The sequence below is a fragment of the Cavia porcellus genome, unplaced genomic scaffold (genome assembly GCF_034190915.1).
Source record: "Cavia porcellus strain 051 isolate PalLab524CR breed Dunkin Hartley unplaced genomic scaffold, mCavPor4.1 scaffold_26, whole genome shotgun sequence".
Taxonomy (NCBI): Eukaryota; Metazoa; Chordata; class Mammalia; order Rodentia; family Caviidae; genus Cavia; species Cavia porcellus.
Window position 1 is genome coordinate 49,822,760 of NW_026947509.1, and position 25,469 is coordinate 49,848,228.

Here is a 25,469-nt window from a genome sequence, read left to right on the forward strand (position 1 = left end):
TGACGTAGTTGGTATCTATTAAATATTAAACACGATTTCTTGGCTTGCTACAAATGAAGAGTTAATCCTCGTTTATAGAAGTTTATACCAACTAAGGTAACAAAGCACAGTATATTGCGAAAACAGAGTAAAATGATAAAGATCCTAAGTTGAAGATAGACACTGGTATATCCAAGGAGAGGTATCTAACAGGCAGGAGAAATGGCAAACAGGAAGGAGCTGAACTCCATAGAGAGGTAAGATCCTGTCTACAGCGAAGTGAGACAAGAAAGAAGATCTACAAACTAAGAGAAAGCACTAATTAATAGGTTACATCCAACATAAATACTTGGTGTCAACCAAGCACACATCAAAGTATATAAACTTTAAATTTGGATGCCTTTATTCTGTATCTTAAAATGAGAATGATTTATTGGTAATAGTATAGTGAATCAGAGATTAATGTCTAATATAGAAACTGTCAAAAATATGGAACAAAACATTTGACATTTAAGAAAAACAATGGTTAAAAATGCTTCACAGATCCACCCTTCTATGCAAAGCAGATAACATGCTAAGCAGTTAATGGGTAGGCATCCATTAAGACATGAAGACTTAGAATTTGAGTCGCATATGTATGCGTGTGTGTGGTCTTCAGGGTTGGGGTCAGGATGGCCCTCAGAATTCATGGACCCGAAGCCCACACCAGCACTCCTGACCAGTTGTTCCTCAGCTGCTTCATTCATTCCTTGTCATCACAAAAGAGGTTAGATCAGAGTTACTGCCCCACACACGAAGGAACTCACTATCTCCTGAGACAAGCCATTCCGGCTCTGGGAAGCTCTAACTATGAGAAAGTCCTTTATGGCGTTCAACTGAAATCTGACGCCTCACAATTTCAAACAGCTGTTAATGTTTCTGTTCTCCAAGGATACCCAGAGAAGTGCTAATCGCTCTTATATGTAACAGCCTCCAACTATTAGAGACAGTTACCATGTCCCCTTCCCAAGACTCCCTTTCCATGCCTGGCATGTCCTTTCCTTCTTTAATCATCCTTCAAAGGAGACAATGTCATGATTCAGCTGTAACAGACAGCTTTAAAAAAGTTACATGCCCAAATATGTTACTGAAAAAAATCATAATTAATCCTATACATTATTTACAACATACCATAATAATAAAATTTGGTTTTAGACAAAATTTTAAGCTAGAACTAACAGGCTTAAATTTTCCTTATCCACTATAAATGAAGACTAGGGGTTTGGCCCCCAAGGGAGAGTCTCATCTCTCATGTACATAACCTATAGCAGCTAATACTTGGCCAAATACGATTAATATCGACATATAGTTATTAGCACATAAATGTGTATCAAAAATTCAACTTACTGTGATTATTTAGCCACCCAACAAAAGGACATAAATGACACATCCACACCCATTTTTATAGCATTTGCTTTATTTGGGTCTTTTTTTTCCTCATTAAACTTTAATGCGTCTCAAAATTTTGTGACAGATTTTGGCTCAAATTATTTCCATCAAAAATTGTTGGCTTTGAAAATATAATTTAAAACTGTCTCCCAGTAACACACACACACACACACATTTCACAAAACATTCTTTTGAACGTTTTATGATGCATTATTGTCATTAACCAGTTTTTTACTATTACATTGAAATGGCCAATTGAGAGAAACATTTCTAAGACCCGTTTTCTGCCACTGATTACGACTCGGGTAGCAGGTGTTAGGGATAACATTCATTTAGCCTTCTGAGCTTTCTGAGCAGATCTGGAGACCTTGCCAACTCCAGCAGCCTTCTTATCCACTGCTTTGATGACACCCACAGCAACTGTCTGTCTCATATCACAAACAGCAAAATAAGCCGGCGGAGGAGAGTCAGAGACGCTCTGACACATGGCCTTGCGTGGAACTTTATCAGTGAAGGCAGCATCACCAGATTTCAAGAATACAGGCCATGCTTCAAGCTTCTCAGCAGACGAGCGACCAGTCTTTTCTTTCAGCTCAACAATCTTGCAAGCAATGCGAGCTGTTCCAATAGAGGGTCACAGCGAGCACGGATTTGGGCTCAGTGATCCAGGAGAATCACCTGAGCAGTGAAACCAGTGTCCTCCTCTGATGGGTCATTTTTGCTGTCATCAGTAATATTGCCACAACAAAAATCCTTGACAGACATGTTCCTGACATTGAAGCCCACACAGTAGAGCTCCATTCAAAACTTCAGGATACATTTCCACAGGCTGCTTTGCTTGCAACACTGACTACAGAGCAAAGAGAACCACCATGCCAGTTTTCAGAACCCCAGTCTTCTCTGAGCCCACACAGACAGTACCAAGATCACCAATTTCTGTGACATCCTAGAGGGACTGATGCAAAGTCTTATCAGTGGACAAGTGGGTAATAAGATACAATCCAAAGCTTCAAGCAGTGTGGTTCCAGTGACACTGCCATCTTTCCAAGTACCATTCTATCCTTTGACCCATAAGGCATATCAGCACTCGGTTCCACCCTGTCACCATTCCAACCAGAAGTCGGCGTGAAAGCTATTATGTCAGGGTTGTAGCAAATTTGCTTAATGTACATGCCGACATTAGGTGGCTGGCACTGTCTCCTATATCTCCTGCATGTAGGGTGGCTCAGTGGCACCCATTTTAACACCAACAATTAGTTGTTTCACACCCATTGTGTAAACCAGAAGCGCACGCTCACAGGTCTGCCCTCGCCTGGAGATACTAGCTCAGAATTCACCAACACCACAGCAACAATCCGGAAAGCACAGTCATCCTAAGGTGTGCCTGTAATCATGTTTTGTACAAAGTTTCTGTGTCCTTGGCATCAAGGGAAGTCACATAATCACTTGCTGGCCTTACATATCCACAGGGAGGTGTCTGTCAATGGTGAGGCCGCTCACTCTCAGCTTTCAATTTAGCCAAGACCCAGGCATGCTTGAAGAAGCCATTCCCCATCTCCACAGCCACCCCCTCAAATTGTTTGATGGTCTTTTGTTAATATCACCACCTTGGCAGCTCAAGTGGCCAGTAGTGGTGGACTTGCCCTGATCCACATGTCCAGTGATAAAGATGTTACCACGAGTCTCTTTCCATGCTGGCTTTGATTCAGTGGTGGTTTTCATAATACCTATGCTTTCACGGCAGCCCTTGGCGAAAAGCTATTTGGATCCTTTGATTTACTCATGTGATTTTCAATTTGTGGATCAGTGACGTTCCACCTACCACCTTAAAGTCATGCCTTTCCACCTTCAAGTCATACAAAATAAGCTTCTGCGCTGTGATATGCTTAACTTAGATGCATGCATTCTCCAAACTAGCTAAAAACAGCATCACAGTAAATATGACACTAGATTTATACTATTTCAAAACGGTTATGGAAAAATTTTATTATGTTTAAGGGTACTGTCCAAGATGGTAAGGAATGGCAAAGGAACATTAGAATATACCACAGCATTCGGCGAGAGATCTAGAGGTTCACTGATTCCCTTTACAACATTAGTTAGCTCTTGGGCTTGTGACCATGCTAAGTCTGAGGAAAAGATTACAGGAAAGGTGCCTAAGAAATCCAGTTAGATCAGACTATATTCCAGTAAAATTTAACAGTCAGTAAAACTGTAAGAACAAATGTCCTGGTGGTGGAATATACTTTGTTCATTGTACCCTTTACAAGGTTTTACCAGATTTTGAAAATATCAAACAAAATTCTGCATGTTCCCAGTAGAAGTAATAAATAAAATTATCTTTCAAATATTTGAGTAGAAATCATTGCTAAGCATTTGAACTTGACTCAGCATGAAATAGGACATCGCCCAGTTTAAAGTCTCCTTTCGCATACTATATCAGCACATATACACCACAATTACTACCGACCTTAATCAAGAGAGAAGCTACTTTAAAAAATTAACCTTGAAATAACCACTGGCAAGATGATGAGATGAACAATTCATGAATATGAGAATTATTCTTTACTGTATGCTTGATTGTGAAGAATGTAGTTTTGAGCCATGATAAAGGTCTACCAGACATAAGAATATCACTTGCAGCTCTTTGGACAGCCTATACTTCCCTGTGTTAAAAGACCACTTTGACCACATCTTGAGATATTTCAAACTGTGAATATTATTTTAAAAATCCCAGCTTTTTCTAGAATCCAAGTTTCTTCGAGTTTCACAAGTTTCGTGGCCATTCTCTGACGCTAGTTAGCCTCATTTAAAAAGCTTACCGGAGGTTATGTGTTAAATGGGGGCATTTTTGCAAGGACTAAGATTTGTGAGTTTGTTGTGCAACAATTTTACATGACTTCTTAGTCATTACAGAGGATTAAAGCCTGATGACTCATATGAGAGATGAATGACCAGTTTGAGAATGAATTTAACTATCTACCAGATTCAAATCACAGCATTATCAGAAAGGGATTTCTGACTCGCTACAAGTGATGAAAACCCTTGAATACCAAGAAGTTCACTTTCTATTCACCCATGAAACAAAGACAGTTTGGATGTTTTGACATACTTTATTTTCTGCAGACCTGGGAAAACTAAAATGCTTTCCATTTTCTTTTTCTTTTTTCTCTCATTGATAAATCTACCTTCACAGTATTCATCCTGCCAGTGAGAAATATGATACTTAGAGAAATTTATTTCTATGAAGCCTATAAATACTGAGTAAAAGCTGTTAAACTGTGGGAGACAAACTTCATCTGTGCCTTTCAAACGATGACTGAGCCAGTTTTTAAGGAGCGAAATACCATGTGTTAGGTCTAAATTTGCTAAACAAAATTAGCCCCGTACCACTCTATTCGTCTTATCTCCTTGTTTGGCTCGTGGTGGGCTAATTCTGGCCACAAGCAACAGTCTTAACTTAGCAGAAATAAAGACTGCCTCTTTCACCAACAGTTTCATAAAATGTTTTGCCTATTTTGATTGATCTCAAAGCTTTTTATACTTTCAGTTTTCAACCTGTACTTAAAAGAATGAAAAGAAAAACACCACTAAAGAATTTTATGTGAATGCAAATAACTTCACATTTCCATTAATCCAAGTACATTGTTAGAGATTTTGCTATATTTCTAGGGAGCATGGTAGATTTGAAGTTAACTACTAAGAAATATTGACACTTTAGCTGACTTTTTACATAGTAGGGGTCTGACCATAAATACTAAGCCTTTATTGCTTCTTAATAATGTTAGTTAAAAATAACACCAAAGATCTATGTTCTCAGACTACGGATTTTAATTTAGGTACATTGTTTTATTCATTGCTTGCAATAATGTGGATTGTAGCTAAAATGGTCACATTTAACTTAGCCAGAAGGTAAAAGTGAAAGACAGACTTTAGCCCTGCTAAATAAATGATTAAAAATCCAGCAAGCTATACTTAAGGAGGAAGACCTTATAATACAACTGTTATACTAGACCTTGAACAATTCCTTTAAATAATACCCAACCCTTATGAACTACAGAATTGCATACAGGCAGCAAGTAGTATATAATCTATTTTTAAAATTTCAAAAACAGATATATGCTTAGATTAGAAACATTCATATTTTGAGAGAAACTATTGTGAAAACTATCCATATATATTATTTCATGAAACATACTCTACTATCTTATACTGAGCTTTTGTGCCAAATAACTCTCTTCTTGAAGCCATGCATTTTTACGCACTATGATGGACGCCAACTACATATGCTAGGATAAGAACACCAAAAATCATAAAGTGACACCCAGAATTTGTTAAAATATAAGAAAGCATCACTTCACAAAATGTTTAACTTTCAAATACAGGCACGTGTACCATAAAGTTTTTAAAGAGAGTTCAACCTCAGAGCCGGCTCCTGCACACTTTGCCAGTCCCTGGACCTAGTTTTTACCCCTATTTCAATAAAGTTTTTAAAGATCCTCCCCAAACTGTACAAAGGCAGGGTGTAAACTGTGTGCACCCCAGTTTTGTGGTTTCCTCCAAACATGCTGAAGGGACTGTGTCTTTCACACGCACACAGCACAGAGAACAATGCACGAAGCATACATGGGAGCAGCAAAACCACAGCACAGCTGAACTCCCAGGACTCCTCGCTCGAGGAGCTTCTCCATCTGGCTATGGGGAGAGTAAAGACAGCCGCGGACAGCGCAGCCCGGGGGGCTGGTGTGCCCAGCGTCCCCTCCCTGCACGGCAGCAGGTGCAGTGGGGAATCTTGGCCCCACAGGCTGCTTACTGCGATGAAGTACACAGTGGCAGAGTACCAGAGGACAGAGCCGACTGGCTCTCGGGCCAAGGTGGACCTAAGTAACTTCCAGGTTAAGGGGCCAGTCAGGCTTCCCTCTTCCATACGCCCTTACACTTTTATTCCTCTTCTACAAAGGAGGAAGAGCAGTCCCTACCCAATCTTCCTCTTCAATGACTTGTAAAGAAAATAAAACAAGTTCTAAAAGAACCTCCGACAAAGACGCTCATGCTACCATGCCCAATCCTTTCATGAATAGTTACACTCGGGACAGTTGATGTGGGAAGTGACGTTAACTCTTTTATGAAATTATAAATTAAGGTACAAGCAGTGCACCCTAGTGGCCTAGAGAGGTGGACAGTTTCTTGAATTCTGGTAACCTGAGGAAAAGCTGGGAACTCTATAAATACTACAGTCACTTCATCAAGTTTTAGAATGCAGAATGCATAGTTAAGAGAATTCCCATCACCTCGCCCTTGAGTTATGGTGCAAACACTTCCTTCACCCCATTCTTTCTGGAAGGTAAGCAGGCGTGTAGTCATCTATTTTAAGATACTAAAATATTTTAGCTCTAACAAAAGTTGTATTATCACATGTATCAAAAAAGCGAAATGCTAAATTCTGTCTGGAATTCTTCTATTTTTATAAAATAGCTATTAGCATTTCTTGGAGGGAAAATATTCATTCCAGGACTCTGCAAAAAATTTTAACAACTTATCTTTTAGATTGTGTTTCATTGGTCTTATCTAGCCTTCTCTAAAAGTTAATCTTTTTCTATCTGTACCTTACTTCCTAATATGGTCCTGAATGAGAGGTCAGCAGATGCTTATTGCTTAAACTGATTACAATTTTGAAGCACTGTGTAGAAAATAGCAACATAAAGACTATATAACATAAAAATAGTTACATGTTTAAGAATGACATGCACATATATTTAGCTTGCCAAAAATAAAGCCAGCAGAAATACTTTGTACTATATTATGAATAGGGTCTAAAAGGGGGAATGGGGGTAAATGCTATAGTCTTGAAAACAGTGCTCTTAAAGAAATACCCTAGGAAGCTGGAGAAAGCAACCCAGGAAATCCCCAGGGAAAACATGCCTAATATCTATTATTAAGAATTCTATAATTATGTTTTCAGAACAGCTTACTTTGTGCACTGTATGGTTTAATTACAAATAATAACAATTCATGAATGAGCTTAAAATTGTTCCAGCAAATGTATGTTATTCGTTCATTAAAAAATATTTTTAAAGTGCTTACCATGTATTTGGTACCACATTTGGCTCCACAGGAAAATCCCGCATTTGAAAACTAGGTATGAATGATTGGGATTAAATAAGTAATAAGTGATACTCATAAAAGTTGTAGGTTACAGCAGTCAGTGAAAGATGATAGTAATGAGATATAATTTAATTTAGAATTTAAAAGATTCAAAGTTTGGCAGAGACAGAAAGTAACCTTCAATTTCAGAGAAAGTGATTCAGCAAAATAAAGACAATTAGCAAAGAAAATTGTGGACACTCAGCAAGTCAACCTGATTCTTAGACTACATCTAAAGAATGGCTAGAGCAGGATTCAAAAGGTAATTGAAGACTACTTTAGCTGGCTTTAAACTTTCCAGTGGGATCCAGTGGATATCTCAGAATAAGAATTAAGGTAAGATATATTATAATGGAAATGGTCACCTGATAGCAGATAAAAGTAAGTTTTAGAAGCAAGAAGGCATGAAACAAAGACCAGTAAAGAGGATCTTGTGGTACATTTCCACTGAGACTTACAAGGACTAGTTGGTTTTATTTTTTAAAAAAAACACATAAGTACATTTTACTAAGCTATCCAGTCAATTTTCCTTAAAAAACAAAGTTTTTATATTGCTTAGTTGCCGAAAAAAATAATGAGAAAATAGGAATTCCTAAGAAGTGAAAGTATATTTCTTTAATAAAAGAAATTTTCTTTTATTTTTATTTGGTTGTCATAGGTCACCATACAAAGAAACTCATATTCTTGAAGCCTATGAAGCAGAAGAGCAAATAATGACCAAAAAAAAAAAAAAAAAAAAAAAAAACAGTAAAAGGCAAGTTTGCCTGGAGCAAAACAGTCACTGCCATCTCTGACCTCTAGGAGGCACACCGCTGTGAGTGACAGGGGCCCACTCCAAACAGAGGACTGTCCAAAGTATGGCTCATGCTACAGCCACTCCAGCTACCTGGAAACACTGTTGCCATTATTTTCCAGGGAACCAGCCATGAGCTATCCTCAGCAGAAGACAGAATACCAGATGGATTTTTTGAAGGCAGGTTTATGACCCCCATTAGTACCCTGAAGGTTAGCACTTGGATATCCACTTGTATTAGATACACATAGAACCAAACATAAGTAAAGGTCAGAAAAATAGTAAAGATGTAGTAGGTAAAACTGCTTACAAGTCTAATCTTTTTATAAAATGAATGGTTAGTGTATCATTATTTTCTTTGTACTAAACACCCTTAAACTATGTTTCAAAAAGTGTATCTTCATACACCTTGGTGTCCCTAACTTTTTAGATGCAGAAACTGGGTCTTGCATATCCTGGTATAGTATAGTTCTGTAAGTACTGCAATATTGGAAATAATAATGTGATTAAGAAGAATGATCCTGAGCGACTTGTCCAGGGAGAGGTCTAATGATGGTGCATAAGAAGGTTCATGGTGTCTGCGCTAATCTTGGGGGGTGGGGACCACTTCATTTTCCTTTCTAATTCATCACAGGGAGTGACTCAGTCTACTGAAACAAGTTCCAAATCTCTCTTCTGTCACTAAGGCTCCTCAGAATGTTGATCATGCCCAAGAAGGCTCAGGAGTTTCAGGGATTTCAGACATGACCAAGGAGAGTTGTAGTTAGATCAACGCTCCGCGAGGTCACAAAACCCAGAGACAGCATCTTGAAGAAGCCAACTAGCAAGAAGAAATGTGCCATAGAATAAAAAGGGGATCTTAATCTGTAAAGCTTTGCTTAGGTACTCTTCGAAGATTACAATTGTGTCTTGGCAGAGGCCTGAAGAAATAAAGAGGACCCAAGAGTGACAGAGGAAATGGTAAAAACAAAAACACACAAAAAAACATCTTGGGTGCAGGGATAGACATGAACAAATCTGAAATATTCCCTTAGATTTGCTGGTTAAAGGTTTCCATTTAACTGCCAATGGGGAACTCACCACTCATCCTTTAAATCCATTTTATTTATGCATGCAAATAATTTATTAAGGGATGGAAAGTTCTTCATTCTCTACTTGTTAGTTTATAAATTCCCAGGTAAAATAAACCAGTTCTATATGGTTACTAATATGGGCTGCTCCTTACACCTTGCAGGCCAAACTTCTACCCCCAGAATAGGCTCAGCCGGGTGACACAGCCTCTTACAGAACTGCCTTACAGTGCTTCAGTTCTTTAATCTTCCTGGGCCATAAGTTATAAATTCAATCAGTGATTATTTCCTAAATATAAACCGAAAATGATGACCTGTCAGTCTCCTCTTTGAAAAGAATCATATAGCATAATAATTAGATCCATAGATCCAACCTACTTTGATTTCCACAATCCTGTTAAAATAACCACCTTTTACTTCTTCACTCGTTTTTAAAAGCGTGGCATCACTTTTCAGCCACTTTTGTGTATTCTATAGACACCATATCAGGAGGTGCCACTAACCTGCATTGCCCAACTGCTAGGCTTCCAGTTTCTTCAATTAAAAACTGAAGGGCTCTGGGCTGGCTGCGTGGCTTCTAGACAGTGCTAGGCATCTGTAAAAGACCACGGAGGAATCAGAAGGCGGCAAGTGGGAAAACGCTGAAGGTTCCAAAGCGGGAGGCCACCGAGCTGTCTTCTCACTCACTGCAGCTTTAACAACAGCGTCCTCTTTCTACCACAGGAGACAAAAAACTGCGCTTGATAACCTGAACTTCAAATATGAATTCGTGGGGGGGGGGCACCTATCAAAACAATTAAAGTGGATTTTTCTTACAAATTTCAACATCCTTTTTCTAAGTGAACCGTTAAAATATTGAAAATGTTAATAGTTTGGATGTCACTGTTAATTATACAAGCAGAACTGAATAAATTAAAACACAGAGATAAGGAGTGGAACCCAAGATCACACAGCAGGTGATGGTACCGGAACCCCAAGCAGCTGACCTTTTCTGACCCTTTGATCTCCGGGTCACACAGCAGTACGGCTGCAGCTTCAATACCCAGTGTGAGCAAGCATCGGCACTACCAAAGTCTGTGTGGTGCTGCCCCCTGGAGGTGTGCGAAGCAATGACCCAGCAGAGCAATCCCTTAATCCAAAGAAAAGTAAGTGCGTAACAATCTCCACAAGCTAAGACAATTAATTAGAACGAGCCCTCCACATACTTCAGCTCTAGATACAGCTGCTGTCTTTTCTCAAACTAGAAAGTACGTGAAGTATCAGGCCAAGACAAGAAAGGAGCGCCAACGCTTTCTTATTGAAGCATGTTTTGCACATATGCCACCTTCTTCAGTAAAACATGTCAAATTTACCAACTCAGAAATTATATATATATACAATGAACTCTGAAGAACAATTCTGAAAAGCAGTGTTGTATACATTGCCTTCAAATACACGTTACACGGTCAGCAAGGCCTTGTTTTTTACATATGGCCGGCTATACGGTTTCTATTATGTCCATTAACATATGTGCCCATTTTAATTACAGGTACAATTTAAATCTCATATACAAGAACTACTGACTTGTTGCTGGAACATAGCTCAGTAACAAAAGGCTTTAATTTAAAGTCTTTTTTTTTTTTCATAAAACTGGTGCATACCAGTGGAGAAATAATATGCCACATGTATTTTACTCCCAGACAGACAAGCCAAATCACAAAGAGATGGGATTGCTGAAGATATTAAGAAGGGACTGGAAGAAGTGTCCACAGAATGTAGAAATCTTGATTTAAACCACATGGTTATGACCTGGGTTGCACTTGCCCATGAAATGTGGTGCAAAGAGCTCCTTCAAACTATTTAGAAGAGCTACCATTGTAAGAAACTTGGATCTAGGATCGTTCTATCTTAAATGAATAAATGGAAAATCACATTTTTCCATTATAAATCTTTCATTATAAATTGTAAACTTCAATCACTATTCTAGAAATCATAAACAGTGCAACTTTACTTCGACTGCTCAATATTTATATTATTTAAGAGTGTTAGACAAAAGATGCGATTTAGTTCCAAATGGTGAAGTGTTAACTTAATAGAACATCCCTAAAATGCTATATCCTGGAGAAAAGTTGGTAATATGATTAACTTCTACCCCGCAGAGTATATCACTAGATCATTGTAAAAGATAATAGTGGAATATGCTTGACAATTTTTGTAAAACAGCTGTGGACCTGCACATGTGTAAGATAATTTCAACATAAATATGAACAGTTTATAAAGCAATATCTCTTAAAAGGGTGAAACTAAACAGAGCAAATGCCCACAAGTTTGCAAATAACAGAATATTCTTTGTGATCATTTGCTTTATTTGTGATTCAGGATTTACAGATCACATATGAACACACAACAGTAGGGGAACATTAAAAAGCAAAACTCAGTGCTATTTTTAAAATACATGTTAACTTTTCTTAGTAACTTACTTGGTAAAAGCTAAAAAATGATATCACGTAAACCACGGCAGCATCTAAGACATGCTAACTCAATTTGTATTGTGTAAAATGTGCCCCTTGAGAAGCATTAATCTCAAGATGGCTCTCATCATCAGACTTCAGATACTCAGGGCACAACTGCTTGGAACTCTGGCGTCTTTTAATTGGCAATAGCCCATCTTCTTTCCTTGATGAAGAGAGGAGGAGAGAGAGAGAAAGGTACAGAGGGACTTCTCTGAGGCAAGATTTGGCCTTGGAGTCAGGGTTTGAGATGTGCTGGTGATTTTGGATCGATGCTGTTTTATTTTCTTTCAGGAATAAATCTGAGCAATGGAATGGCTTGCGATTGTTCAGCCAACCAGCCATATCAGATTTATCAGAGAGAAGGAATGGGAACTGGCTCAGAGGACTCCTGCAGTGGCTGAGTGGCAGGTTGCTAGAGACACACAAAACAATGAGTATGCTTAGCAGTAGAAGGGAAAATATGTGTTCACATGTGTATACTCAGTAACTATTAAGATGTAAAGGATCTAAAACAATGGAAAGGGTGAACGCATAAGACAGATGATAAACAGAACTTTTATTTAAAAACCAAATACATGAAAGCTCATGAATACTAAATATTTGAATCCACTGTGAAGGGGCAACATGATTTTCTGTCAAATAAATGCAAACTCTAAAGATCCATCAGTGCAAACTTACTGTGTTCGGGTAAGAATAAAAATACATAAATCTTCCATGAAGCTCCATGCACTAGTAAATATTCTAATGTAATTTCCTAATTAAGACAAATTTCCAGGGACTAAATGAAAATATATATGAAGTGGTAAATGCCTTGATTTTCAAAAAAATTTTTTTTGACTTTCTATGCATGCATGATTAAAATAAAGCTAGTTCAGTTTAAGAGAAAAAACAAGGACTCGACATGCCAAAATTACTCCTCCTCATCAAAATAGTGCCAAAGTTATAGTATTTCAAGTAATTTGAAGTTATAACAATACCAATTAATTTGCTTAAGGATACTGTTGAAAAGTGCCTTCTAAAAAGCTCTCTTAGTATATATACAATAATATATATACACGAATTTCAAAATTAAAAGAACAAAGAAGAAACTGCACCCATGGATATGCTTACAGAAACATGTAAAAAGAGAACCGGTCCTTTTTTGAAAAACACATTTAACATCTTTTTGCATTGAACTAAGTTTGAGTAACATTTTTCCCCTCAAATGTCAAATAACTCTAAGTTTGGAGGCATAATGGTATAATCTAATTACATGGAAAAGATGGGCTAGATGTATATTTGTAAAATGAAAAGACTAAACGGTTTGTAGAGAAGCTGCAGGTGACCGTGTTCACAACCTCTGGAAGATGCCACTTCAATATTAACTACATATCTTATTTCAATGCAAAGGTTGTACTGATAATCCCCCATCATATGAGGAAGACAGAGACTTTAGAATTATTCCTTCGAGTAAGTAAAGGTTTTATTATTGGCACTTAAAAGGCCTTTGACTTAATATGTCCGTATAAAATGAATTAGTGGGAATGAGATGAAGTCCTTTAGAATTACTAAATAATTCTCTCCATGACTGATTTTTGCCAACCCAATAAAAAAGCCCTTCTTCCGTTAATTTTTCTAAGAAATATCTTAAGGATCTATACAAAAGAATCCCTGACCCTATATTTTTACAGTTTGCATGAAGCAGTAAATAAGGTGCATTTCTTCTGCTTAAGAAATTAGCATTTCAAAAATATGCCACTTTCCCCTGAACCCCAAGCGTGTCTAATAATGCGAGAAGCAGATTGTCTTCCCTCGTTTCCTTAATTTGTTTCATCTAAAAGCAATTCACTCAACATCTTGTCGCCCTCTGGCAGCTTAGTTTACTTATCCGCACTTAATTTCTCATTTGGACCAAAACAAACTCCTCCGAACTGCTACTGACTGCAAACTGCGAGAGAGACGCGAGGTATGTATTTACTGGGGAACAGACAGCCACTCACAAACACGCAGAGCCTCACGCACACCCCAGACGGTGCGCTGTTTTTACTGGTTTACATTGAAAACCAGCAAAACTTTCCCTGCCAGGTGCGGTGGAGTGGGGGGGGGGGTCCCCCAGGGCATTTACAGTTTCCAGTGGCTCACTCTTAGAATAATGCGTGTTGCAATTATACCAGGGATGCACCGAGAGCTTTCCTTTGTGCGGCCCTTTTATCTCGATCACTTTGTGTGCTGCACGAGCGAGGCTCGCTTTTGTGCCCCCAGAATTTCAAGTACAGAGTCACACTCGGCACAACAATGGCACGCTAATCCTGGCGCTCCCGGTGCGCTCGCCTGTGGGTCCCGCACTTCGCCAGGGGAACGCAGAGGGCGCGAGTCGGTGCCGCCCGAGACGGGAGAAAGATAGCTGCAGAACTACTTTGGATTCCATTCCTCGCAGAAATTCTGAAAAGGGTTTTTCGGCACAGCTCAAAAACCGGGAGCCGCACAGAGAAGACTCATTGCTGCGGACTCGGAGCGGGGTCCCCAGCGGCCGAGGCTAAACCAGACACCCCCAGGAGGTCGCCGGGTGGAAACTGCTGGCGCTTAAGCCTGCGAGGCAGCTGCGCCTGCTCTCGAGGGGGTCCATGTGTACACTCATCCCATGGAGGGGAGATAGGCAGGGACTCGGAGTGGGGAAGGAGATAAAAAGATGCATCTAAGAGGCCGCCTGGAATCTCCCGTCGGTGCGGGCGCGATTCCTGCGGGTGGCTGGGGTGCGGGACCTGGCATGCGTGGAGAATTTCGGAGTCACCGGGAGGGCGCAAAGGGCCGCACAAATGGCGCACATGTGCCTCCGGAAGGTCATTCTGCAGGGCTCGATGGCAGAGACTTGTTATTTACCCGGCAGGGAGGGGGAGGCGGCGGGGGCGGAGCAGGAAAACTACCGCGCGCTGTTCGCTGTTTTCTGGGTGAGGTCAGAAGGACACCCTTTGGGGGACCGGAGCTCTCCCTAGTTGCCCTCCGGGGGACTTGATCTCCTCACGCTGCCTCCCACGCTTCTGCCACCAATCCCGGATGGCTCTGGAAATCTCCTCGTCTCTCCAAAAGGCTCCCTTTGGCCACGCCAAACCCGGTTCTCCTCCGTTCTCTCTTGTCCCACTCTGATCCCCCAGGAAACTCACAAAGCGTCAAAAACTTTTTGAGCCCCCTGGCCCTGCAGGTGCTATCCCAGGCCCGGCCGCTGCTGCGTCCTTGCAGCCCCTGCCCTACCCCCAGCTGCCTCCTGAGGCCCGTGTCAGTCCCTTGGCCTGTCCCGATACCCGGGCACCGCTCTACAACACCCCGAGGCAGCGCACCGAGCGCCGCCGCTGCGTGCCCGCCTCGGGTTTAATCAATTCGCGCGACCGGGCCGCGCAGTAAACACAGAAGTTGGAGGGACCGCGGCCAAGAGCGAGTTGAACTCCAGGAAGAACTCTTCCCCGAGCCAAACGCAGCAACCGGCAGGAACGCCGGCGCCCGGTTCCAGGGTGCCAAGCTATTTGTCTATGTATTTATTTACCCTCCCCTAAGAGGTCAGACAGGCGAGCACTGTGTCCCTGCAGCGTGGCGGGCTGGAGCTCCGGGACGCCGGCCGAGGAGGCCGGCTGCGGGCCCGAGCGGAGGCGCGCCCGCCTTCCAGCTGCCCGGCTGGGCTGCGCAGCGAGCGACCCCGGGCCCGCAGGTGCAGCCGCGCGCTCTCGGGCTCCGCGCCCCACGCCGCGCCGGCTCCAAGAGGCCGGATGCGCGGCGGCCCAGACACCCATTTCTCCAAACCCCTAGGGGAGCGCGCTTCTCGGGGGGCCCACTCAGCGGAGCAGCGTCTCCTCCGCCCGAGTTGGGGGATCCCTTGTCCCGAACAACAGGCGCGACCAGAAGGGATGCGGCTCGGGCTCACGGAAAACGCGCCAGAAAGAAGAGGTCTAAAAAAGGGGGCGCAAAAAGCCAGGGAGGGGGGCAGTGGCGCGGAGTCATTTTTCACGAAAACAACACACACCCGTGGCAAGTTTGGGGGGGTGAGGGAGCGAGGGGCGACGCGGAGCCCGAGCGGGAGGCGCGCGGGCGCCACGCGAGGCCCCACGCGCGCAGCAGCGGCTTCCAGGCGGGACCCACCTGACTGAGACGCGCCGGGCCGGACGGTCCCCGCCGCCACGAGGAGGCTCAGCCAGCCCCACAGTCCCGTCGCCAGCTTCATTTTTCGCAGGGCTCGGATCCCGTGCTGACAGTTACATGTCCAAATGGCATAGCCCCCTGCGGGCGCGCGGAGGGGCCCCAGCCGGGTGCGCGTGGCAGCGCGCGGAGCAAGGGCTCTCGGGCGGGCGCGCGGGCGAGTCTGCGCCCCCGGGGCTCGGGCCGGGTCTCGGGGTCCCGAGGAGGAGGTGGCGGCGGCGCGCGAGGTGCGCGCGAGTGTCTGCGCCCGGCGCCGCGCCGGACTGTACAGCTATTTCCCGGGCGAGCCTTGGCGTCCTCTCTCGCTCCTCACTTTCTCGCTCGTTCTGCGTCTTTCACTGGTTGGTCAACAATAAAACAGAGGGGGAAGGCTTCCCAAAAAAGTTGATTGCAAGGAGGCGGTAGGTTTCCGGCCTCTCCCCCGAGCCTGGCTGTGGCGGGCTCCGCTCTCAGTTTCCTTCACCTCCAGTCCAAATCGGGAGCGCAGAGGGGCGCCGAGGGAGAGCCGCTGGCTGCTCCCCACCCGAGCCCGTCCTTTCTGCTGTCAGCTTTGCTCACACTTGTCCAGCGGCTGCGGTAATTAAAGCTCCGAGCGTCATTTCCAACGCTCCGCGGTCTCCAGCTGCAGCCCCACCGAGAAATTAATAGGACTCGGGGACTCGGGACGCGAGGGGGCGGGGGTGGAACAACACGGCCCTGCGCGCAACCTGCCGGCTGGGCTCCGCCGCGCAGAGCCCGCCCCCGCCCTGACCCGGCTGGCCACGCCCCGCGCCGAGAGGGGAATCTCATTGGCTCAGCCACTCCCCAAAATCCAGGGCCTCCAGAGTTGGGAAAACACCTGTCAGGGAGCTGGAGCGGCGTGGTAGGGGCGGGGAGTGGGGGGGGGGATCCATTTAAAGGGCTCACCGGAGACCGGGGATTGAAATTCTCTTTCCGCCCAGGCAGCGACAGAGGCCCTAGACACCTGGCCCTGGACAGCCCACTACCGGAGAGATGCTGGACGCGTGCACACACACACACACACACACACACACGCGCGCGCGTGCGCCACATTTTTCTCTGCTGTCGCACATTGCAGACAGGGCTTCCCTTAGAACACAAAAGTGAACACTGCTTCAAGTAGAAGGTCTCTGTGGATCTTACATCCCCACCCCCACCCCTGCTCCACACTGGCAAAATACTTGCAAGGTGAGTATAGTCCTAAACTGGTGAGCATTCCTTCTTCCCAATCATGCCTTTCTGCCACCATGCCCACCCTCTCCAAAGGCACAGACACTGGGTCAACCTGAAGACCCATACTGGTAGAGCCACAACCTTTGCTTTTCAGATTGTATGGACACTGTCTCAAGCTGGAACCATTGTGTAAGGACCTGGAGCATCAGGCTGACTGTGCCCTGGAACCAACTTCAAGCCCCAGGCCTCCTTCTCAGGCTTCAGGTTTATGCTTCTCATTCCCCGACCCTCCCTGTGTACTGTGAGCCACGGGAGATGCTGTTCTGAATCAAGTTGTCCTGGGACCAGGTCATCTCAGTCTAAAGATCCCTTTCAGAGTTCTGAAAATGGATCCGGGCCCAAATCTTCTAAGGATAGTAGGTTATTGTTTTGCTATTTACACAGGCATTCTCTATATGAATTCTTCTGTTTGGCTTCTCCTGAAGCAGCAAATGTATAAATATAAAGTAGCAGGGGAACATAAAAATCAAACCATCCTGCCCCTCAGTCATCATCTGAGACCTCTCCCTTCCTTCATCTCTCACACATTTTCTCCATGATCCTGTCCTTTACGAATGTCCATGGAGCTTGGACACACGGGAACAGAGAAGGCCTGAGGCCCGAAGCCTTCCTTTTCCCAGATTCTGGCAGGCCCAGTGCCCAGGCCACCCCAGCTGAGTGTGCTATTTCAGTAGAAGCAGCCTACGGCAGGGAGAAACTGGAGCCCATGACGGAGACTCGACCAAAATGGCAGTGACCACTGCAGATCCTGCCTGCAGCCTTTGAAGATTCTATCTTTATCACCCCCACCCCCGTCTTCTTTTCTTTCATTCGTCCTTTAGTCTTGTTTTCTTTAGATTTTAGGATGACTCTCAGGCACACCTCTTCTCAAAAACATTCATTTGGCATTTATGCTCTGATCCTGTAATAACGATATAAGTGACAAACTTATGGAAGAGTTTGTCTGTTTTATAAAAGGTTGGTTTCTTGTGCCAATTCTTTTACAAGAAGTGAAGAAATGAACTGTGTTTCTGCTTTGGTTTTGAGGAAAACATTCAATGGCCTGAATATTTTCGATTATTTTCTAGCTGTGCCCATTGTGAAGATTTTTGTGCTTGCATCAAACTTCTTACTAGCAGAAACTGTGTATCCTTGAGTTTCATCTATATTTTGTAGAATAGTTATCAAATATTAGATGTTCATTAATATTTATTGGTTTAGAGAAACCACATATTCTATATTTTTGTAGATACTGGGAAGCCCATAAATTTAACTGGTTTCTACTGGTGAAGTTACCCAACACAGAGAATTTGTTCCTTTTAGTTCATTTTGCCTTGATCCCCCATTCTCCAGGCTCCAACTGAATGAGACAATGATCAGTTCAGGCCAAATGTGAGTATCTGGTCAGTAACCTACAAGAAGAATTTACATTCAAGCACCAATAAAAAAAAAAAAAAAGCACACTATGTTCAGTGGACGCTGGTCTACCAAAGTCAGATTCTAGCTCAAATAAAGAGGCCTAAGGGCAAAAATAATTAAAATTATTTTTAATACACGATATTCCCACCAAGGCAAAGGATGAGAAACTAGAAACCATAACCTAGAGTCATAGACTAGGTCTTCCTATGGCTACACGCATTAACCGCCACATTTGACAGTCATCATAAGAAAGGAACATGTTCAGTTTAATAGGGGAATCATAACTGGATGGCAGAGGCCAAGAGGGGTCTCTCCAGTTCCTTGCTTTCTTACCTATTTTTTTACATCTTCATCAGCTGAGATAACTAAAATGCATCACTATTACTTGCATCCCTCCCCTATAAAATCTGAGTAACCCAACATGTTACGGAACAAACCACGGATGAACACCTGGAATTATATGCTGAGTACCTTCTGCTAGAAACTGAGTTCTACATTTGTGATTTGGATATGGCCACAGGTTACAACCTTTATTCCTTGTTTCTAAACTGGACCCCTCAAAACGCCAATTTAGACAAAAACACTTGGATCACCACTGATTGGGTGAGAGTCATAACCAAAAAATCCTGTCCCTGAGACTCTTGGCCCTGGCAAGGATCAAAAATAGAATTCATGGAAGGTCATGATACGATCCATGACAGAATGCTGCCCACGATGGAAAGGAGCACATTGAACTTAGAGTTCAAACGTTAATAAGATCTTAACTCTGTCCGAGTCTCAGTATTCTCTCCAATGTTTAGCTGATTTCTGTGACTTTCCATACTGCTTTAGATATTTTGCCACTGGCCATAAATATAAATTTTAGTTAAACATCAAATAAGAAAGGGAACAAAACTCTATCGTAACTCAGTTAACTTCTCCGAAACATTTAAAATCTATGATTCTAATGTTACCTCCTGTTTCCTCCATCATCTTTCCTTCATCATAAGCAATACGCTTCACCTACAGCGCTCATTTCCTCGTCCTTAAACGAAGGGATTGTTGTATCCAAATGTTAGATTCCATGCATCTGTGCTTTACCATTCGTCTACTAAGACCAAGTTAGGGCATCCCGCACCTCAAAGTCTTTCATGTTCTTCTTCTCTCCCCCAACAATCCCCCGTGCCTCTTCATCTGGCCTCCCAACATAGATCTCTGCTACACCGAATCTCAGGCTGTTGAAACAAACAGCAAAAACTGCATGATTTATTTTTTACAGCACAAGAAGCTGGTAAATTCAAGGTCAAGTTCTTCCTGCTCCTGGGAGGGCCCTCTTGGGGAAGCAGATGGGCTCCTTCTTGCTGAGTGCTGATATGGTGGAGGAGCATCACCTTATGATGGGAAAGAGCCTGTTGTTTGGGTTTTTACTCTGATGACTTGATTATCTCTCCAATCTACATCTCCAAGTACCATGACTTTGAGGATGAGGAGTTAAAACATGAATTTAGGGGCACAAGGACATTCAGACAGTACCACAGACTGAAAAATACCCAAATGGTTCAGTAATTACATGACTGTGAAGTGCTCAAGATTTTGTATTTCTATTCTTCTCAAAGGAGAGACTGTGTTACGTGCTAGTCCACTACACCACGATGTTGATCAAGTAGATAACAGTCACAGTGCTGGGGGAGTTTGCTGTTTAACTGAGCAAGTGAAAAATCTTTTCTACTGATACTTTGAGTTCTGGAATTCTCTGATACTTTAATGACATTCAATAACAATGCTAAGAAAATTAATTTGACACAAAGGGTGAATATTGCATGGTTTCCATTATATGAGAAACTGAAAATATAATTTCAAGAAGTACGAAATAAAGAAAGATGATAATGAAATGGAGAGACAGACTTTGTGCAGATGGAAAGGGCATTTGGGAATGGGGGAAGTGGGAAGGAGAGCAGAGAAAGGAGAAGTAAAAAGGGATAAGATGCAATATATGTGTGTATTCATCCATCATAATGAATATATTCGTTACGTATGCCAAACAAAACAAATACCTTCTTTAAAAAAGACTAAAAGACAAACTTTAAAAATTCAAACATTTTAAAATGCATAATATATTTTAACTAATGAAGCATCTTTGTTAATTACTTAAAATACAAAAGAACTCCCCAAGAATATTTTCTTTATGGTTAATATTAATTTCTCATCCATGCACATAATTGAACCTTAATTTTTTTTAAGTGCTAATGGAAGAATGACTGAACATAAAGTCTATGTTACTTATGTATCCATTCAGCAATGTCCACTCAACTTCTGATGGACATTTTTGGTTTGTAATTCAAACTGCAAAACAACTTTAGTCCTGTGGACAGAATATTACTTTCCAAAACTGTTATGCAAAAATGAATTTCCAGTGAAACTCTTAACATGACTGACTTAAAACATTTTCTTAAACTGGGTTTTTCTGATCCATGCAGGTTTTCTTTAGCCTAAAGAAAGTAAACCTTTAAAAACTGCCAATTAAAAACCAAAGAAAAGCAAAGGGATGATTCTTTTTATTTGCTATCTACATGTTTATAAATGATAGAGTTGTGAGGTTACTTACTGAGATTATGATTATACTTGGCCTGAAATCTGAATCAAGATACTCTTTCAATTTCTTTTTCAGGAAATTGCTCACATTCTTCTTTGTTCTTTCTATAATCTTAACTCTGCAAAGACCTTAATCATGTTATGGTTAATACCCTGATTTTGCAAAAGAAAAATTTTATTTGCCATACACCCAAATATGGATGTTATTCAGTGTACAGTCACAAAGAGTTCTTAGAATTTTTTTGAACTCCTGCCAAATAGTCAACTAAAGTAATAATTTAGAAACCCTGTATTTTCTTCTCAGGTTTATATTGGAATGGATGAATCTTTACAGCTTCATCCAAAGGTTTTAAGAGTAGAGAAAGGACCCCAAATCTGTCAAGCTCTCTTCTTTCAACATTCTAATCATCAGTTTCCACCTTTTCTGATCAATTACTTCTCCACGTTACCTCTCTGCCTCTTCTGCACTAGTTCCCCAATTCCAGGGCCACCTACCCTTACCTAGACTCTCCTTACCTCTAAAAACTACCATGAGCCCCAAAACACCTAGTAGTTTTTCCTTAGTCCTGGCCGCAAGTGACTCACAATTTTTTTTCTACATTTACAGGTTATGTATTTCAGAAGGTGTTTCATGTTTGAAGTATTTAATATTGCAAGTAATCAGTGTAGGGCCCACAAGAGAGGATGACTGAACTACTTAATCTCAAAAACTGATATTAAAAAATAAAAATCGAGAGTTAAACTGATCATATCTGATGATGAGACAGAAAGCTATAAAAGGCTGTGGGGCTGCTCATTTTCTTCAGGGGGGGGGACACCAAATTGCACTGACAGGCCGGTAACTACTTCTCCTGTGACTCACCACCAAAGAAGCAAACACAGTGGCGTATCTTTGCTTTGGACGTCTTAGATTATCATTTAAGAAATACAACCAAGAATTGTATTTCTTCATGCAGTCTTCAATGAATGGTGCTAGACAAATGCTATCCACATGATGGACCCTTGTGTCTTAGCAAATAGGAAAATCAACTTAAAATGAAGTTAAATAATTGAACATAAAATGTGAAACAATAAAGCAATTAAAAGTAACTGCTGGTGAAAAAACCTCAGGATATTGGTATAGCAAAGTTTTTAAAGAAGACCTGAAAAGAAGGGAAAGCACAGATAGACACATGGGATTATATCAAGCTAAAAAGATTCTTTACCGCGAATGAAACAGTAGAGTGAAGAAATTCCACAGAGTGGGAGGAAATATTTATAAAGTGTATGACAAAGGTAATATCCATAATGTGTAAGCTAACAACTCACCAGTTAACAATGATAATAATAATCTTTTATTTAAAAAGACAGATGATATGAATGGACACTTCTCAGTAAAGACAATAGACAAGTTTTGCAAAAGCACTCAACATTACTAAATACCAGGGAAATTATATCGAAACTGCAGTGACATATCATCTTACCCTAGTCAGAATGACTGTTTGCAAAAAGATGAAAAAAAGAAGACAAGAATATGAAGAAAGAGGAACATTACACGAAAATTGCTGGGAATGCAAATTAGTACAGTCATTATGGAAAACAGTATGGAGGCTTCATAAAAATAAAACAAAAAATTCAGAAGGAAGTAAATAAGTGAATCTCACAGAAGTAGAGAGTAAAGTACTAGGTGGAAGCTGCACAGGGTAGGATGGAGGAGCAAGAAAGGTTGGATACAATAATATATCAAACCAGACACCTAAATTCTAGTATTCTGTACCACAGCAGGGTGAGGCGTTAGCATTAACGTATTACGTATTTTAAAATAGCTAGAGAAAAAGGGTTCTGACTGTTGCCAATAAGTAGAAATGACCAGCATTAAGGTAATGGATGAGCTACACTGCCCTGACTTCCTCATACATACCATAAACATGTATCGAGATGTCACACAGTAGCCTGCAAATATATATAATTATTGTCAACTTTAAAAATTACTGATACAACAAACATTTTTGTAATATGCTACTGTATAAAATAAGTACAGCAGATATAAGACAATATTCTAGCAGTAATATTGTACTTAGTGCAGAAATGGCAGCATCTTATTTCCTCTTATTAAGACAAGCAAAGGTTAGGCAGGAACTTTTTAAAATCTGAGGAAGGAAATTTTACACCATAAAAATGATTTTAGTAAAGAGAAAATCTAAAGCTAGGTGAAATTAAAGAAATATCTTTGATTCCATAGTTGGTAACAATTAAATAATCTTAAGCAATACTTTCTCAAATACAGTCTATATTAAAACACTGCATTCATTTATTTGTATTAAATACATACTTGTATTAAAATGCGCATTTTATTATTAGTATTTAATATTATACAATACTGATGATTTCTTACCTTCCACAATAGGCTTAACGTATATTAAAAATAAGTCAGTTTAAAAGTACTCGGTGTAAATTGTGGAATGAAGCAATTTCCCAATACAGGCTTGTTAGTAATATTTGCTTATCCAGCCAAAAGTATCATCATCATTAACAAACTTAAGCATTTTGTGCATATTTTCAAGAAAATGACATTAGCAGTTATTACCACAATGTAAGGTATTAATATTCACCTCACTGGCCCATGCATGTGGACTCCATATTTCCATTCCATCACTTCAGGAAAATGCTGATACTAAGAGAAAAATGTTCTTTGTCTAATCAAATACTGGGAGAAAATAAAACAATCATGATAATTTATTGTTGTCTATTAGATAGAATGGGAAAGTACAAGAGGTCTGCTTCATACAGCTTAATGTGACTGTGCTAAATGAATACTTTTAGACAAATGAAATTACTACTTGTCTTCCTGCATTTACTATCGTTCCATGTAGGAAATCTTCAACATCCAGGGAGAGATGTTATGCATCATACTGAAAACATAATTACTGCGGATTTTTCTGTCTCGAATATTTCTTCAAGCAGTCACCATGTCTATTGTATAACGAATGACTCTTACAGAATTTTGTTTAAAAGCAAGAGGTAATGATAGGATTTACCACTAACTCCAGGAGTAATTTTGTCTTAAAATGACTACATTGAATCATAACCTTATCTTCTAATATTTGCTGTGAAATGAATATGTATTAGCTACTACTATGTATAGGTATACATTACATATGTATGTACATAATTTCACCTATTTTGTTACAAAATAATGATCTTTTCTTTCTTCTACTATCTGAAATAATTACTATTCTATGATATTTTTCTAGCTTAGTATGATACTGGTGCTTTTAAAATCCTAAATATTTCTTATGAATTATGACCTCTTCCTTTTCACTTTCACATACTTCTTCCATGGAAAGTTTATGGTTTTGAAAGAATATAATTATGTTCCCTTTTATTTTTAAATGAGGAGGGCAGAGAATAAAAATAAGAATTTCAAAATTACTAATTAGCAGGAGCTTATCAAAACATGTATTAAGCACAGCACTTCATGAAGTCAACAAAAATCAGTGACAGCAAAGTATTAATTCTCAAAGCCAGGGTATAAAGACATCATATTGCAAAATAATAAAAAAGGATTTTTTTGTAATTGATAAATGAAAATATCACGCATTCAGTTGTATGATTTGAAGAGTCAGTCTTAACACTCACCTGCCTGTTTTCTAAATAGGCTTGCAAAAAGAAATAGCAATTCATTATTAATGTAGAATTGGCAGTTTATAACCACCTAACTAAAATCAACATAGCTAGCAAGATAAAAGTAATAATTCAAATATTTAAATAAGGATTGTGACCCTTATCTGCCTCTCAGTACACAATGAGTAATTCTGTGGCCTACAGCTACCTCTTCAAGACTGAAGGCATGGATCCCGCAAGGCACTGAGGCGGGCGCCCACTCCTGTGGCCTTCACTGTCCGTTAATCAGAAGTGTTTGCTATGCAAATCTCGTCATACGAAGCAATTATGATTGTTCCTTAAACTGAACTCATGTTTATGTATCACTTCAGAGTTTCACTCCTGAACTTTATCTGATCTTTCCCAATACACACAAGTTTTATAATGTATTTCAGAGGCACACGATATAGTTATTTTTAATTTATTTGTCCCCTTATGAATGGAAAAGCTGTGTGAGTTTCTCAATCTGCAGTGCAGTGCTTAGTGAGTCTGACTAATATTCTAGAGGCTGTTCATGCGAAATATTTTCACCTCTGGGTCTTTGTTAGGATGAAG

The 25,469-nt window shown here is 40.9% G+C and overlaps 1 protein-coding gene and 1 pseudogene across 5 annotated transcripts in view; both read right to left on the reverse strand.

Moving 5' to 3' along the window:
• The window catches only part of LOC134473312 (elongation factor 1-alpha 1-like), a 28,684-nt pseudogene extending 14,653 nt beyond the window's left edge, over positions 1–14,031 (reverse strand).
• The window catches only part of Erbb4 (erb-b2 receptor tyrosine kinase 4), a 1,018,041-nt gene extending 1,001,564 nt beyond the window's left edge, over positions 1–16,477 (reverse strand). For all 5 annotated transcript variants that reach the window (XM_063237442.1, XM_063237441.1, XM_063237439.1 and 2 more), the window contains exon 1: positions 16,014–16,477. In XM_063237442.1, coding sequence (XP_063093512.1) covers positions 16,014–16,095 — 82 coding nt within the window. In that variant the 5' untranslated portion in view covers positions 16,096–16,477. The remainder of the gene's footprint in view (positions 1–16,013) is intronic.
• Between the last annotated feature and the right edge of the window lie 8,992 nt (positions 16,478–25,469).